The sequence below is a fragment of the Physcomitrium patens genome, chromosome 17 (assembly GCF_059467195.1).
Source record: "Physcomitrium patens ecotype Gransden chromosome 17, ASM5946719v1, whole genome shotgun sequence".
In the NCBI taxonomy this organism is placed as follows: domain Eukaryota; kingdom Viridiplantae; phylum Streptophyta; class Bryopsida; order Funariales; family Funariaceae; genus Physcomitrium; species Physcomitrium patens.
In genome coordinates, this window is record NC_143426.1 from 15,532,928 (window position 1) to 15,550,181 (window position 17,254).

Below are 17,254 nucleotides of genomic sequence, written 5' to 3' on the forward strand. Positions count from 1 at the left end.
TTATAATTTGCTCCTATCTATGTTGTTAAATTCCAAAATATGACTAGAGATGTGAATTGGAACAATAAAATTTATATTAATTAATTTTAATATAAATTAAAAGATAATATCAAAGATTTTATTATTGATAATATTAAAAAAAAAAATAGAATAATTTATTATTCAAACCATTGTATGCAACCATTAAGTTTTTAAAACATGCTAACATCAAAGTTTTGATTAAAGAAGAATTTTTTTTTTTATTTTTAATAACTTATTTATCAAAACCAAAATATATGTAAATTGATACAATATGTTTTAAACCTCTAATTGACCAAGAAAAGACTTAATATTATCAAGAAGGATTATACTTATATTATAGAGAATCTAAGCATACCACTCAATAATGTCTAATAAAGCAATACAATTACAAAATAAGAAGAATCATTATTGAAGAAAACAAAGTGTCAAAATACAAGTTTGTTGAATTATAATAAAGGCCGAGCAAATAGAATCTTATACTATACCTAATAAAGGTCCTATTCTCTCCTTTAAACCTTCATCTTGTTTTATAATAGATGTTTATTTAGGACCTAAACATTACAAAGGCTTTGCTTTATTAGATTTAAGAGCCTCAACTTGTTTTTTAAATGAAGACTTTATTAAAAATTATAGAATAACTTTAGTAGAAAAAACTAACTTATTAATAAAGTAATAAGTAAAAATTCTAATACAACCAAACTTTTCTTTGTAGATGCAAGAATTTTCATGTATTGTAGAAAATAAATGTCACCTTTTGTTATTTATGCCACGCCCATTTTTAATAAAGAAAATACTTCAAGTAATATTTTGAGCCAATATTAAGATTATTAAGCTGTTTTTGAAATATATATATATATATATATATATATATATGTGTATTCATTTGAAGTATCATTCTTATGATTGTTTAATTAATCTTTAAGAAAGAGCTCAACCACCATTCATATCTATAACTTATAACAAAATAAGTTAGATGCATTTAAGAAATATAGTGATTAAAATTTAGCTGAAAACTTCATATACTATTTAAGTTTTTTAATAGGAGCTTTTATCTTATTTATAAAGAAAAAAGATAGATTATTACTAATTTTTGTGAATTATTGAAAAATTAACAAGATTACTATCAAGAATAATTATCTTCTATCTTTGCTATTAAAACTTCATAATCAATTAAATCAAGTAAAGATTCATAAAAAAATAGATTTACAATGAATATAAAATTTGGTATACATAAAAGAAGTAGATGAATTGGAAGATTACATTTTTTACCAAATATAGATATTTCGAATATAATGTCATATCTTTTGGACTAAAAAGTATATTTGTTGCTTTCTAATATGTAATGAATAATTTTTTTGAGAGTTTTAGATAATTTTGTTGTTTATTATATAGAAAACATTTTAATTTACTCTAAGAACATTGAAGAGTATGACTTTTATGTATATCATGTATTACCAAAATTTAAAAATATAAGACTATATACCAATATAAAATAGTATATATTTCACACAACTTAAGTTGACTTTTTAGGATACATCACTTCAAATGAAGGTCTTATGATGGATTCTAAGAAAGTTTAAACTATTATAGATTGGAAGATTTTAAGAATAGAAAAAGATGTTTAATATTTTCTGAGATTTATTAATTAATATTAGATTTTTGTCACCAACTTTTTACAAGTTGGAGTCCCACTTACACATTTAACTTGTAAAGACAAACTTAAGTAGAATAAAGCAACTCAAACTATGTTTGAAGCTTTAAAGATAATTTTTACAAAAGCCTCAATATTGTATTGCATCAATTTTTCTAAGACATCTTGTATGGAAAAAAAATGCTTTGGACTTTGCATTGGATGCAATATTGTCATAAATAGAAGTAGATGACGAAATTCATCTAACAACCTTTTAATTGAGAAATTTTTTAATATTCAAGATCAATTATAAGATCCATGAGAAAAAACTTGCAATTATTGATTTCTATCAAGAATGCAACCATTATCTAAAAGATATTTCTAATCCAATTATTATTTATACAAATCATAAGATTATTGTATATTTTCAATTAGCACATATTTTAGGTCATTACTAAGTATGTTAGAATATGTCTTTGTAAAAATTTGAATTTAATATCACTTAATGGTCAATAAAATAATATTTTTTATATATTCTTTTTAGACATTTTCATCTTGCATAAAAAAGAACATACAATTTTTAATCAAAAACAAAAAAATTCTTCTAAAGACAAAGCAATTTTATCTTTGAATAATAAAATCAATGTTATTTGTTGATTCAAACTTTCTTAATCAAGCTCAATTTATTATTTCATGAGATTTTTTTTGTTTATAATATTAAAATAAATAGATTTTCTTTCATAATTTTTTATTCATATCATAGATTATTAAAGAGTATTATATTAAATAGAAAAGATTCAATTTGTATTAATATTTTGGAGAAGTTTTTTTTAAATATTAAAAATCAATATAAAACTATTTTTGATTTTTTATCTACAAATTCATGGACAAACAAAACAAGTGAAATAAGTTTTAGAGTAATATTTAAGATATACTATCAACTACCATAAAGGTGATTAGACAACTCATTTTTGATTGATAGAATTTACCTATAATAACATGGTACATACTTACATTCAACAATTATTTTTCTATGTTAATTATGATTATCATTTACAATTTGATACTTTTAACTTTGTAAAAATTAATAATCCAATGGCAGTGTCATATTGAAATAGTACTAATATATAAAAGTGAAAAATTATAAAATTAAAAAAAAGAGGTTTTTATTTCAAAATTATGTAAAAAATTACCTTGAAAATACAAATAATAGTCATAGAGGTAGTTAAATTAAGAAAAATATCATATATATTCTTGAAATATATTGAAGTATCAAGAATATTCTTGTATTCTTGATAATAGCAAATATATCCTTCATTTTTGTGAAAATAACAAATCTATCCTTTAATTTCATAAGATATTACAACAATTCTTTTTCAAGTGAAATTATAGCCTAGCCTATGTGTCTCAAAGAAATTAGTAAGCCTTTTTTGGCATAGTACACTTTCTTGTGTGGCATAGACTATAAAGTGGCCATTTTTGGCAAATAAAAGAATTTATGCAAGTAGTAATTAAATTACTCCTGGTTCTAATTTGTATATAGCAAAGGACTAGAGTAATTTTTTTAATTAGATTTTTTAGAGATCTATGTGCAATACATAATATTTATAACTACTAATCAAGTTTGCATAGTTTGTAGATTTAACTTATGACTTATCTTTGTGAATTATTCTTCTACTTGTCGTGCCTAATTTTTGGACTCCAAAATTATGGACTTCATTTGTTTAAAAGACAAACCTATTGTAATAAATCTTCATGGTTGCAATTATGTGGATTTGTTTCTTCTCAAATATTAGTGTAGCAAAAAGTAAAATCAATGGAGGAATTTGAAACCAAAGAAGGCCATACATTCAATCATTTTAGCTAAGAATTCTACACTAACTTATCATAATATGATGATGACCAAGAAATTTGAATCCGTGGTCAACATATAAAGGACAAGAATTTAAAGAACATATATAAATAAGTAAAATAAGTATCATAAAAAGATGAAAAAATTATCATAAAAAATTATATATATTTAAGAAGAAATTAGAATGGCTATATCAAATATTAAAAATACTAAAGATCCTTTAAAATTAGACTAGAAGTAAGAAAGTAGTGGACAAGATTGAATAAGACTTTATTCTTGCCTCCATATATACTATCTAACTAAGAACTATGTAGCAACATTTTACAGGACCTCTAATACATGTCCAATTTGCAAGACATCTATCTTGATTTACAAAATAAGTTTTTTTATATATACACTATATAGTTAGTTTGTACCACAAGCTACCAATATGTATGACACATGGCTAGCTTGTTGGCTAAATATTTATTCTACAAATCACCTATTGTCAAGGACAAGAACTCAATGAAAGCAAATAAACAAGTGAGACTTTTTCAAAGAAGTATGACAAAATAAAAATAAAAAAGTATATATATTAAAAAGAAATTGGAATGTCTATTGCCAAAAGACAAGAAAACTAGAGACTCTTGAAACTAGACTAGAAGCAAAAAAAAGAATTGGCAAGAGTATAGAAGACTTCATTCTTGAGTTTGTATATATTATTTATATAGGAGCTATATAGCGACATTCTATAGGACCTCCAAAATGTGTTGACTATGCACAATACATATATTAATTTATAAGGCAAGTTTTCTATAAGCTACCAACACATGTAGCATGTGGTTATCTTATTGACTAATTTTTAAACTACCAATAAATTATAAATATATGTAAAGTCAAAGTAGCATCTATAAAGCTTTTAAGAAGCTTTTCTAGAAGATATTATGAAATTAATCTATTTTTATTTATTTCTACTTATTCATATTATCTAAATAAAAATTATAATAAATATATATTTGTAATACCTATATATATAAAAATGTGAAATTATATCTATAAAGCCTCCAAGAAGCTTATCTATAAGATATTATCAAATTAATTTATTTTTATTTTTTTCTATTTATTCATATTATCTAAGAACCTATTTAAAATATATATATATATATATATATATATATGATACAAGCCCTTCATTGGCAATATCATCAATATATTTGATGCAAATAGATATGTCAAGGTAAAATCAAATAGCACAATCACATACGCACCAATTTTCAAGGTTATATTTGAACCACTTATTTTCCATTTCTACAAAGTGATTACAAGCATTTCAATGTTACTTGCAAGATTCATTTGGAGATTATCGACTTTTGTCAAAGAGGTTGTGAATGGATATTAAACAAATGCCACTAGCTTGAGCATTATAAATTTGAGTAGTATAGAAATTTTTAAACAAATAGAGATTAAAATGATAGTTGTAGAATTAGTTTTATAAGAGGAGGCAGCTCGGATCTGAGGTAGTTTTGGATTAGGCTAGGCCTCTAATTTCTTTCTAGTTTTTTTGTATACAAGTTGGAAAGCTCCAAAATTTTTGGTGGCTCCCTCATGTCTGTGGCTGCTAAGTGTTGTGGCTTGTGGCTGGTGTATGCAATTGCAGTGGTACTTTGTGGAGGACGTTGTTATCAGCCTTTGATCTGCTACTGTGTGTGTGGGAAGCAACATCTCTCCTTTTTTCTTGTTTTTTATTTTTTGATTTTCAAAGCTCCCCAGGCTGCTGCGTTGCGGCTAGGTTGCCTTGTTTTTTTCCAAGGTGTTGTTGCAGTTACTTCCAGTTCGGCAGTGGTTGTCGCTGAATTGGAATTATTCTTGGTACGATCACGGTTGCAGTATTGTTGAACTCGTGCTCAAGGCTGGCATCAAGATCCACGGTTATTCCCTAGCATTGGTGGCTAGTGCAGTGTGTTGGTTGTCCGTTCTTGCTTGAGATTTGGTGTTGCTGCACTGGTAGTGCGGCAACTGAAGTCCTTGGTGCCGTTTTTTTTTTTTTCCACGTCAATTATTGTTTGAGTGAAATGCTCACTAGTTCCGTGGTGCGACAACCGGATTCTGCGATATTCACGTTGCAAAGTGCGACGATGCAATATTGCCCTATTTTGCCCAACGAGCGCGTCTGAGCTACGTTGTGTGTTGCAAAAGAACATAGTCTAGATTTTCAATAAATCACGCCTTCTTCGTTGACTTCTGGTTGCAATATAGGTGTGGATCGGTGTTTGTACCAAAAATTAGCTAATATTGATTTTTTGACTATTGGTCTATCGGCCGTTCTAGTCTATAGCTATGTTCGGTTTGAATCCTTCTCATCTGGGTCGGCAAGTTGCAGGTCAGATTAGGAGCTGTGCAGATCAGTTCGTTACGCTGTGGCAGCTTTCTTTCTCATGATTGGGAGTTCTTGCTAATTATTATTTAGTTTTGGGGTTGGAGTCGACGGCAGTGGGGTTTTGCTGTCAATCGCGTGATCAAAAGCAAGCAAGTGTTGGACTAATCCGGTGGTTGGCCATCTGGATACTGTGAAGAAAATCCATTGAGGCCGGCTACAACACTTATTTCGTGGAACTCTGGTCTCTCGCTCCAATGCAAACTTGTCAACAAAGGGGGTGGAAGACAACTATAGAGACGGAGTACTACAGAAGTGCGATTCCCTCGAGAGAAGTAGACCTTGATTGAACTCAATAGAGAATGTTGATTTGCTTGAGTTAGAACAGGCGGTGGATTGCTGCTAGAGTAGTTTTTTTCTTTTTGTACTATTGTTTTGGCTTGTATGCAAGGCCGATAGCAAGAATTCCGCAAGGGGCCAATTTACTGTGAGGGGAGAGATCTGGTGTATGCTCCAATTGTGAATTAGGTGGGAACTGATACAGAGCGAGCCGCCAATTAGGATAGATAGTTGTTCCCGGAAGGCATGTGTCGGCTGTTGCAGACCAATTTAATTGTCATGTTTGTCACTTGACAAGGCTTCCGCGCTCAAAAAACTGGCAGCACAATAGAAGGAGGGTTGGCAGTGACGATCTTGGAGTGGACATTGCAAAGTTTCTACCACATTGGATTTCTGGTGAAGGCGTCAATGCAAATCAAACGTCGATTGTAGAAGTGACAAGACTGCATACTTAGCTACCAAGGATGAGGTATCACACTTGTTATTGTCCCACCATCAAACCTATTAATCTCAAATCTTGGCTTACATTCTGATTTTGTGAGTGTACAACGAAGGTGTTGATTTGTTGGGGTGGAAGGAGTGCTCTGTGGATGCAAAGGTTCTTCTTCAGCTTTTATTACCAGTTTAAGATTGCAAGGTGAATATGAGGTTCATAGAAAGAATTTAGGTTAAGAAGGCAATTAATTAGGATTTGATGGTGTTAGGATTTTGGATGAATATATTTGAATAAAGTTTAATCAAAGATGATTTTTTATAGATGAAAAGTTATTCAAGGATGAATTATTATTTAAGGATGATTTTTTGTTAATAGATGAACTTTAATTATAATAATGATAATAATAATATAAATAAATAATACAAGAAGGAATTCTCAATGCATGAAATATTTCAAGTGATTTATTATTATAAGTGTGAAGTTAGTAGAGGTTTTACTTGATTACTTGGGAGATTTAAAAATAATATAGAGTGATTTAATGAAGATTTGAATAATAGCTACAACTTTTAAGAATTACTTAGTTAATTCATTTATTATGAATTAGAATAAACTTCCAACTTATGGAGGTTTATTTTAGCTCACATAGCAGAACATAAATTCTCTTTTTGGAAGCTCTTTATAGGACAACTACAACATTGCACCTTCATTCATCACATCATCACTCCTTGTAATATAAGAATACTTTGCAAAATAATAAGCTTTTGGTGTATTGAACTGAAATTTACCTCAATAACCACAAACTTGCATCTATCATTTTAAGTTCTATATTTCCTTTCCAAATTAGTCTCTTCTTTCTAAAATTGTCTACCAAAAAATCGCCATCATCTATTACTTAGTAAATAGAGGAATATTGTGAAGTGTTGGAGCAAGGCAACCAAATGCAAATTCCATAAGCACACTCACTAACTTCACCATGCTCCATTGTTGGGTCTGAGAGTCATACCTATTAGGAACCATGAAAAAAGAAGCACTATTAAAAAAAAAAAAAAAAAAAAAAAAAAAACTTGTATTTTGTACAATGGAAAATAATGAAAACTTCTTCAACTTTTAGAAATGGAAAAAGACATATCAAATTATCAAAATACGGAGTAATTGCAACTTGATATTGGTCAAAATAGACAAGTTGTGAGAAGGCCAAGAAAAGAAAATTTTATAAGCAAAGAGAAAAAATGAAGATGTACTTGATTACAACAAGGTGCAAACCATATATTTGATATTCTTTTTAATTATCCTCACTCACAAATCAGTCTTTAAACTGCACTAATAGGATTTTGAAAGTTCTACAAGAAGTGATTTTTACTTGGAGCTATGGTTTTAGTGTTTGAATGTACTCCAAATCAAGTTGCAACTAAGTTTGACTACTACTTGTGTGAATTCTCTCATTTGCTGAAAATGGCTGTTTCATAGTCTATATTGCACAATAAGGCATATTGTGCTGAAGAAGGTCCACTAATTTCTTTGTGGCATATAAGTTGAGCTCTAATTTTACCAAAAAATGAATTATTGTGATACCTTATCAAGTTAAAGGATAGATTTGATATTATTACAAAAATGAAGGATATATGTACTATTATCAAGAATACATGAGTATTCTTGATATTTCAACAGATTTTAAGGATATTTTTGATGTTTTTTTCTTAAATTAATAAATATTGATACTCATTTTTTGCAAAATAGACTTCAATTTATATTATAGAACCATAAACAAGATAAAACAAGATAGGATAGCAAAATTACTATCATGATGATTTTAAAGTAGAAGTGAATAATAGCTTTTAGCAAAAACTACTTAGAAAAATTAGATGTTGATACCTAAAGAGGACAAATTATAAACTTAGATTTTAATTAGAGCTTAAGGCATAAAATTGCATCATTACAAAAAAAATTGGATTTTTTTTTTATTGATTTAAGATTAGAATTTGAAAGCAAAAAAAAAAAAAAAAAAAAAAAAAAAAAATGGACATTTTTTTTGAGTAATTTGAATTTGCAATGAGTTTATAAGAGCTTTGAAAAGTCATAATTGTTTTGAAGTAACTTTGATATTGAGAAATAAAAGGGATTTATACTTTGAAGCATTTTATATAATTTGAAGAAAATCTACAAGTGATAGTTGATAATTCAATAAAAAAATGATTTAAAAGTTATTTATCAAAGTTCTTTGCAATAATAAAGGAAAAATTAAATGAAGCTCAAGAACAAAAAAAGATCAACACAAATGTCTATTGCAAGGAACAACCTTAATTTTATGTTAAAAAAAAAGGTATAATTATTTGATATCATATTTAGTATTATCTTTGATATCACAATCTTGGAAGAGACTTATAATATTTGGTGATATTATTGGAGATAAGAACCATTCATTAAAGTGTTTTAAATATTTTATTTGAAAGAAGTATAAAAGATTTAATAATGATCAAATAACACAATGGTCTTATTGCCCTTGTATGGGATACCATCAATAATTGAAAGGACCTCTCAACTACCTTTGAAGAGAAAAAAGATCAAAATATGTAGCAAATACAATTCGTCAAATTGTAGACTTTCTTAAGATATGATTATTGCTTCTTATAGAACTTGTTCATAAGAAAGAGAGTAATGTCATGGACATGTATATCAATACTAGTTATTACTAAGATAAGAAGAATTAGATAGACGTAAATAAAAGTAATTAATTTGATAATATCTTGTAGAGAAGCTTTTTAGAAGCTTTATAGATACAAATTTGACTTTACAACTATATGTAGGTAATAATTAGGTTAAAAACTTTGTCAAGAAGTTTGGCACATGCTACATATGTTGAAAACTTGCCTTCTAAATTAAATACATATTTTGTATGTTGAACATATATTAGATGATTTAGAGAATGTTGTCACATAGCTACTAAGTTAGATATTATATACAGAGGCTTCTTAATTCTTGTCAATTTATTTTTTTACTTTTAGCCTTGTTTCAAGAGTCTCTAGTCTTTTTGTCTTTAGCAATAGTCATTTCAATTTTAATATTACAACTATCTTTGAGTGAATATTTACTCTTTTTTAGTGAGACAAGAGAGTATTGATTCTTTGGATGTTTTGTGATTCATGTTTTGATATATATATTTATATACTTATTTATTTATTTATTTATTTATATAATTTTATACTCTAATTTATCATTTTGATACAAAATTTAAGACATTGAAGTTTTTTTAATTAAATAATTTTTTCTACAATAATTTAAATTAAAATATTCTAATTTGCATATCTAAAATTAGAATATTATTAAAGTTTTTTTTTTTAGCATTAACAAAAGATGTGGATTGCATGTTGTAAGTAGAAGGTTGTGAACCTATTCTCTTTATCATGCTTTTAAAACTTTTTGCAATATCTGAAAAAATGCACATAGTTGCACATGGTCATACTAAAGCAAGAAACATCATCCCACTTTCCTCCAGCAAAGCTAATAAATGCAAAGTACTTGCACATGAAGATCGAAGTTTCCCATGTGGTCACAAGATCTGGCTTCTGTTGCACGCATCGTAGACCCAAAACTAGCTGTTTTAATGCAGCTCAAGGCATGCTCTACATGATGAGGTTAGTGAGAGATCAGGAATTTCCATCGACTTTCTGACAATTTCGACCTGATATGTTATAATGGGCTTTGCTTTTGGAGTGTGATTAGACTCCGTTGAGGTGGCAAACATTGCTATTATGTGCAAATGATCACGCAAGGGATATTTCTATTTGCTAACTGTACTGTCATGCTACGTGGAAGTGGTTGTGACAGAGAAGCCTCAAGACAAAAGTGACGCGTGGAGGAGATCGTGACTCTGATTAAGGGTAAGTTATCAACCCAGATGAGCCACAGGTAATTAAACGCTTTACTGACGGCGTCTAGAGCAAGATTTGTAGCCTATTTACTTTCGCCAGTCTGATGTCGGTGTAGACATTACTTAGGAATTTAGGGAGAATTACTAGAGAAAAATGTCATCAGAATTTTACTATAAATTGGATGCCAATGGTGATTGATATGTGCGGCTTGAAAGCGGGTTGCGGCTGTTGGAGAAGCCACATTAGACATCAACTACAGACATTACAGTGTCATGTGCATGAGCAGTAGGATTTACACAGAGAGATGAGATCAGGCAGGGTCCGGTTCAAAGACATGGAATTTATATAGATGAGCATTGTGATTGTAGACCACAGCACACATATCAGTGCGTGTCTTGGTGACCCCGAGGATTCATAAATGGATGTAGAAAGAATGTGATTTAAGTTCTATCTTAATGTGAACTTTCAAGCGCATCGCCGCCCGTCATCGAAGCCCAGAGCCATAGCCAACAGGTGAAGTTCAATTCCCCCCTACGTCTCCTCTCTTAAAGCTCCACAATTTGAATGGACTTGGACTGTGATGCCTCCACTTTGGCGGTAATTTCCACCAAGATCTTGAGGCTCAGATATCCACATTCCAGTAATTTTTCAGTCTAGCTGCTCTCAAGGTTGACACACATCCCAAACTAATCTGCACCAGAATTCGGAAAGTCAGGAGTGCAATAGTGTTAAAGACGTGGCGGTGAGGGCCGCAGCAGTATGTCTTCAGACAGATACATCGCCTTATTGAACTTCCACTCATACGCTCGAAATTCTTTCACTGACCACTTCGTCTTTCATTCCCATAAGCTCCATAATCCGATTATCTAAAAGATCCGAAAGGCTGTTCACAGATTCGGCAAGTTCCAGAGCAGCTTCTTCTTTCAGTCGTGTTCCCTGCTGACCCACCACAACAGCAGCAACACGAGCTGCCAGATCACCCATCCCCTTCACATCAGGAACTCCTCGAAGCAATCCATACAGCACACCTGCAGCATAAGCATCTCCAGCACCACAAGTGTCTACTGGGACACACGGTGCGGGTGGAATAAAAACCACTTCTCCCCTCAACCCAATATACGAACCACGGGGTCCATCAGTGACAGAAACTAGTGGACAGAACTGATTAAGATGCTTGGTAGCTTGTTCCGGAGTGGAATCGTCCCCAAAAGCACAGAGAGCTCGAGCCTCGTCAGCGTTAGCAAACAATATATCCGTGCTCTGGCACATAACATCCCTGCAACAAATATACCAGCCATAAAAGTAAGTAAGCGTTCTAATAATCACACGAAAGGCATGCAGACGTAGTGCTAGCAAAATGACCCTACGGATTGAAGCAGATTACACCAGCATTTCTCTAAAAGCTCAATATAAAGTAACATTCGGACAGGACTTCACAAATAATCACGACGATGCTGAAAACCGTGACTATCTCCAAACGCTTACACAACGTTGTCTTGTCGCATGTACACAGGCCTGAAAGATTGAGGTGTAGGGTTTGTTACTCACCAAAATTGCTGTCGGTGACGAGTTACACAGGAGACGTCACTAGCAGTTAATGCTACTAATACTCCTTGTTGACGCGCAGCTTCACAGGCCTGAGCAATAGCCTCGATGGTCTGATTGATTTCCCACAAGTACCCTTCAACTACCAACACTCGGGATTTTGAAATGGCATTCGCAAGAGCTGAATCAAAATTTACAATAGAGGACATCCCCTGCTCAAAGAAACACACGTGTTGATATCTTCATTCGGTGATTCAAATTGATGTACACTAACAGGGCACAGATAGGAAACAAGAAATCGGGACAACATGATTAACTCTCTATGCACAGTGAAAAAACAGGGTCGAACGATTCTAACCTGGTAAGAAAGCATAGTCCGCTGCGCATCGGGCGTGGTCAGCACAATAACAGTGCCTGTTGTGCCTTCTACAACAGGCTGAGACAAAAAATGCACATTTGCCCGCAACAACTTCGTTCTGAATGAGCAAAACAAGAACACACACGTTAGCTCCGGCATTCGTCGATAGCATCTACAATACGCGACTACTGATACCCCAACAATCAGACTAAAATTACAATCACAACTACAACAGATTCAAGACGAGTGGATAACAAATAAGCAACGGCGTAATTCTTCAGGAAAAGCGAGCTCATAATCAACCCGCCAGCGGATACCGGAGTACGCAATTACATTACAATGAAACAAGACGCGTGCAAAGCGTTATTACCTGTAAAAGTCGCCCAGAGCATCACTGCCAACACTGCCGGTCATCGCGACGTTTTGGGCAGAATTCTGACTGCTACCGAAACCCAACCTGGCCAATGCAACCAGAGTGTTGGAAAGGGATCCTCCTGCAGAGAGCTTGTAATGGCGGCCATCAAGAGCGCGCAGCACTTTCCCTCTTTCTTCATGGCCAACTACCTTTCGAGTGCCTTTGACTAACCCTAATTCTTCCAGGAAATCATCTCCTACAGTCCCTGAGAAGTCCACCTGCATAAACCACACAAGGAATCTTGAATCGGGTTTACATAGCGACCGGTTCATATGTTCATGTTCAGCATGCAACACAATGTAAAGTGCGCAAAGTCGATCACTGCGAACGTGAGAGACCAGAAAAACCGGAAGTCAGAGAGTTAATGTAATAAGTACCATGGCTTGGCCTAACCCAACTACGTCCCAACGTTTCGGAACCTCTTTGTCGGGAATGCCGTAAGGTTGCTCCTCTGTTCTCTGCGCTTCGCCATGCACCTGCATTACAAACCCCAGGAAGGTTTGAGTACGAAGTACAAGGGTTCAAGGTCTAATCCAGACAATAGCCATAATCCGTGAACGGCATGGTTGTGCTGAGCAAGAATGTAGCTTAGCACGTCGTAACCCACGTTGGAGTGAGCCTGAAGCTCATAGCGTCCCACTAGGGCTTGCTAACAACACAATGATGTACCTGGCTTCCCTCGCAAATACTTGCGGAAAACTCATGGGCCATAGCAGGCGACGACAACGCATTTGTGGTTAGTTTAACTCCAACTCATAATCATGAGCAAGCAGTCAAAGTGTATACCCGCATTATCTAGAACCTAACCTTCTACCCCTGATTCAGAGTCTATATTACAGTGGGATAAGATTGCACACCACATCCAATGAAGTTATTTAGTCACATACCGCCTCTCTAAGACCCTAACCTATCAGATAGTCTACCGCACCAGCTAGCGTACCCGGAATAACTGTTCCAACGAGAACACTACCGATATATCCACTACCACTCGCACTGCCACCCGTCAAAAGGAAAAAGTACCTTCTCCGCCTACCTAGTTAAATGTATAATTGTGAGATGTCCTGATTTAACAAGACCCAAGAATCACTAAAATTTCTCCCGAAAATTAAAAGGTGTCTTCTCAAAATGCAGCTAGCAACAGCCCATCACACACTTTACGTAGTGCCGAGAAACATTCATTCTTCGACTTAAAAAAAAAAAAAAAAAAAAAAAAAAAATCTTCGAATTCATGCTCATGACTGTCGAAAAGAGCTCCGTCCAACCCTTCTCAAACAGCTCGCTCCTCTCTCAAAATTGACCGGATCCGGAAATCTGAGCAAAAACCTGAGAACCGGAAATTTCAGAGCCCTTGTCCGCAGCGTTGCACACCAACTGCAACAGCTTCCGATCGCGGTTACAAACACACGCCAGCTCCTGAATCATGAACGGAACCGCGCGGTCGCCTTGAAGAGAACTATTCCCGCTGCCGTAATTACGCCTACCTCTCCACTTAAGCGACGCAGACAACGACGACGACAAGGACGAGGCCGCAGCAGCAGCAACTGCAAAGTCAGTCCGCGTCCATGTCTTCTTCTTCCCTCCGACGACGGCACTCTCCTGCACTAAACCTCCCGGCGTAAGCGAAGGCAAGTTGGCTATGGCGGCCATTGAGGCCGCCTCCGCTCCCACTCTCCTCACCAATTCCCAACCTGGTCGCGTCTCTGCCCAATCCCTCGACTTCCTCTCAACTCCAATTTACAATTCGAGCAGGATTCAAGTGAAATCCAAGTCCAATTTCGACTCAAATTCGTGAGTGCGAGAGGCTAATCCAGGTCGGTTGGGAGTAGCGAGCTGCTGCAGGATTGCGGGGATGAGGAGGAGGAGAAGAGGCAGCGCAGGTGGCCTTCCATTCGTAAGCATCAAGGGCGTTTTATATGAGCCCTGCTGAACGGATGTCTATCGGATGAATGCTCCATTCGGTGGCATTTATTCATCCATTATATGAAGCAGTGGATAAGCTTTCATCGATCTGGGCTGAATTGCTGAGGGTTTAGGAATCGTGGATTTGGGTCCGTCTCCCATGGGTTTGGGTCGCTGTGTGAAATGGATGAATCTTTTTCGTTCTCATCCGTCGCGCATTCATACCACTTGTGTATGTGTCTTATCTTAAGCTTACAAAGCTCCACGTCGTCCTATCTTTCCATCACTAAGCCCTCGAAGGGCCTTAATTCATTATTCTTCTCCCATCTTTGTGTAATATTCATTTCCCCCCATAAACTCATACTTGTCAATGAATAGATTTTTATATTCATCACATTTTTCATGGTGTTTTCTATATGTATATATAATTATTTATTTATCTATTGTAATTAAGTTCTTAATATTTCATCTATGAAGGATCCTTTGCATCTATTAAGTGTGTTTACTTCATCATTACATTTTTATTGTATCTTATTGCATGTTGTATGTTTTGATTGTTGATGAAGCTTGAATGCATATTTTTATAATGTCATAGCTATTATGCTATGTATTATGGCTATCACAACCATATATTTGATGTGATGTTCATAATATGAAGTTGTTGTACAAAAAAGTTAAAAGGAAAACCAACAAAGAAAAACTATATTTATTCTTGTATTTATAGATTTGCAAAAATGTATATTTAATAGTTAATCAATTTTGTACTGCAATTATGTAATTTTTTTTTCTTTTTGTCTTTTTGGAAACCATACTTATTGCAAAACTTATATTATTGTTACTAATGTTTGTTTTTGGATTTGTTGATGGCTTGTATTAAATTTTGAATCTATCTATAGATTAATTTATACATTATGTTTTTGATATATTAAAATTTATCAATTTTAAAATTTTATTAGAGTTAAAAAATATATATACTAAAAACCATTTCAAAGACTTTAAATAATTTATTATTATATTCTAAAATATATTATTTAATTTAAATACATATATACAAATAGATTCTCAATATCTTAACATTTCAATATATTAGTAAAATAATATATGATTTATTTATATATGATTAATTAAAAAGAAAAAAATCCAAACATAGATATATTTATAAGATAGGAACATACTAAGATGATTATAGATAGATGGATAGACCAAAGATGGTTTTAATTATGCTTTTATACACATGTTACATAGTAAGACTACATTGAAGCTTCCAAAGTATTACAAGATATGCAAGCTAAGTATCTAAATTGTAAGCCACTTCTATAATAACTTTTAGATGTAAAAACATTTAAAAAAAAGAGTTTACATAACCATGTAGATCTTTCAAGGCTTTGTATAAATTCAACCTAGGTTTAAGAGGTTTTTTTAACCTTTTTAGAAAAATATTTTATTTATAAAACAAACTTCTATATACTTGCATATATTTCTATTTGTTCTTGTTTACATAAATAGCTTATTTATTCATAACATCATGAAGTTGACTGTTCTATATAGAATAGTCAACTTCTAAGTTGCTTCTAAAATTAATAAAATTAAAGATTGAGCAAATAATTCTTAAAGAGTTTTTTATATTCATTTCAATGTACGTGTAGATTATATATTATATAAAAATTAAGTTCTTGCAAAGGCAATAGTATTTAGACTCAAATGTAAATATATATATTAAAAATTTATTTTTTTTTGGTTGTGATTAGAGAGCTGGTCTTAAAAATTAGATGTCTTAGCTAAAAGAGAAGTAAAAATGAAAAAAGATTCAAATTTTATCTATAAAGAGATAATACTAATAATTAATAGGAAATCACTCTTATAGCTTTATATATATTTTGTGATTTTTTGAGCTTATATAATATAAATAATTAACCACCTCATTATTAATTAAGTAATTATAGTCTATTTTAAATTATTCATTTACAATATTTTTTGAAGTAGTATGTGTATCCAACAATATCATCAAGCACTATGACTTCCTTCCAAAGATGTATTATCAAATTTATTGTATTTAACCATTTATTTGAGAAAAAAAAATGAAACGCACATTATTTTTAAATATTTTCATTACAATTAAAAATATGTATTTTTTTGACGTTTTTCAAATAATTATTATCTATCAGACATTAGATTTGTTATATAAAAAATTACAAAAGAAATTGTAACTAACCATTGGAGCTTTTCATTATGCTCAAAATTAGATTAAAATTTCTTAAGCTTATATGAGACCTATATTACTTATTGCATGTAAAATTTTATATCAAGTGGATGATTAGATTAGAATTTAAAACTTGTCAACGCTCACTAATTAGAATTGGAGCTTATAAGAAAAATCTACATTGCTTAAATATAAAAGTAATGAGGTAATTGGGATTTATGTATGATTGAGGCTACTAAAAAGAGTATTATTTATCACTTTTGAATTAAAATTTGGATTATGTTCTTCTCATATGGATGAAATCTATTAGAGTTTTTTAGATACTTGTGAAACATAA

At 32.2% G+C, this 17,254-nt stretch overlaps 1 protein-coding gene across 2 annotated transcripts; it reads right to left on the reverse strand.

The window, feature by feature from the left end:
- Window positions 1-10,820: 10,820 nt before the first annotated feature.
- LOC112294655 (uncharacterized) lies at window positions 10,821-14,689 on the reverse strand. Of its 2 annotated transcripts, none has more exons than XM_024545353.3 (6): window positions 14,142-14,689; window positions 13,196-13,294; window positions 12,774-13,036; window positions 12,404-12,521; window positions 12,049-12,257; window positions 10,821-11,776 (listed from the first exon to the last, which is right to left on the reverse strand). In XM_024545353.3, exons 1-6 carry the CDS (start codon window positions 14,463-14,465, stop codon window positions 11,299-11,301), a joined length of 1,491 nt encoding a protein of 496 aa, XP_024401121.1. In that variant the 5' UTR covers window positions 14,466-14,689; the 3' UTR covers window positions 10,821-11,298. The 2 variants fall into 2 exon arrangements, with proteins under 2 accessions (XP_024401121.1, XP_024401122.1); XM_024545354.3 differs by lacking the exon at window positions 14,142-14,689 and adding an exon at window positions 13,488-13,752.
- Window positions 14,690-17,254: the final 2,565 nt, after the last annotated feature.

What these genes read in the sequence shown, in the direction of transcription:
- LOC112294655 (XM_024545353.3), bottom strand. Translation starts at nt 14,465, where the DNA reads ATGGCCGCCATAGCCAACTTGCCTTCGCTTACGCCGGGAGGTTTAGTG. An exon ending in TTGGGTTAGGCCAAGCCATG is followed by an intron (nt 13,037 to 13,195) that starts GTACTTATTACA and finishes TGGTTTATGCAG; the next exon opens with GTGGACTTCTCAGGGACTGT. An exon ending in GGACTATGCTTTCTTACCAG is followed by an intron (nt 12,258 to 12,403) that starts GTTAGAATCGTT and finishes TTCTTTGAGCAG; the next exon opens with GGGATGTCCTCTATTGTAAA.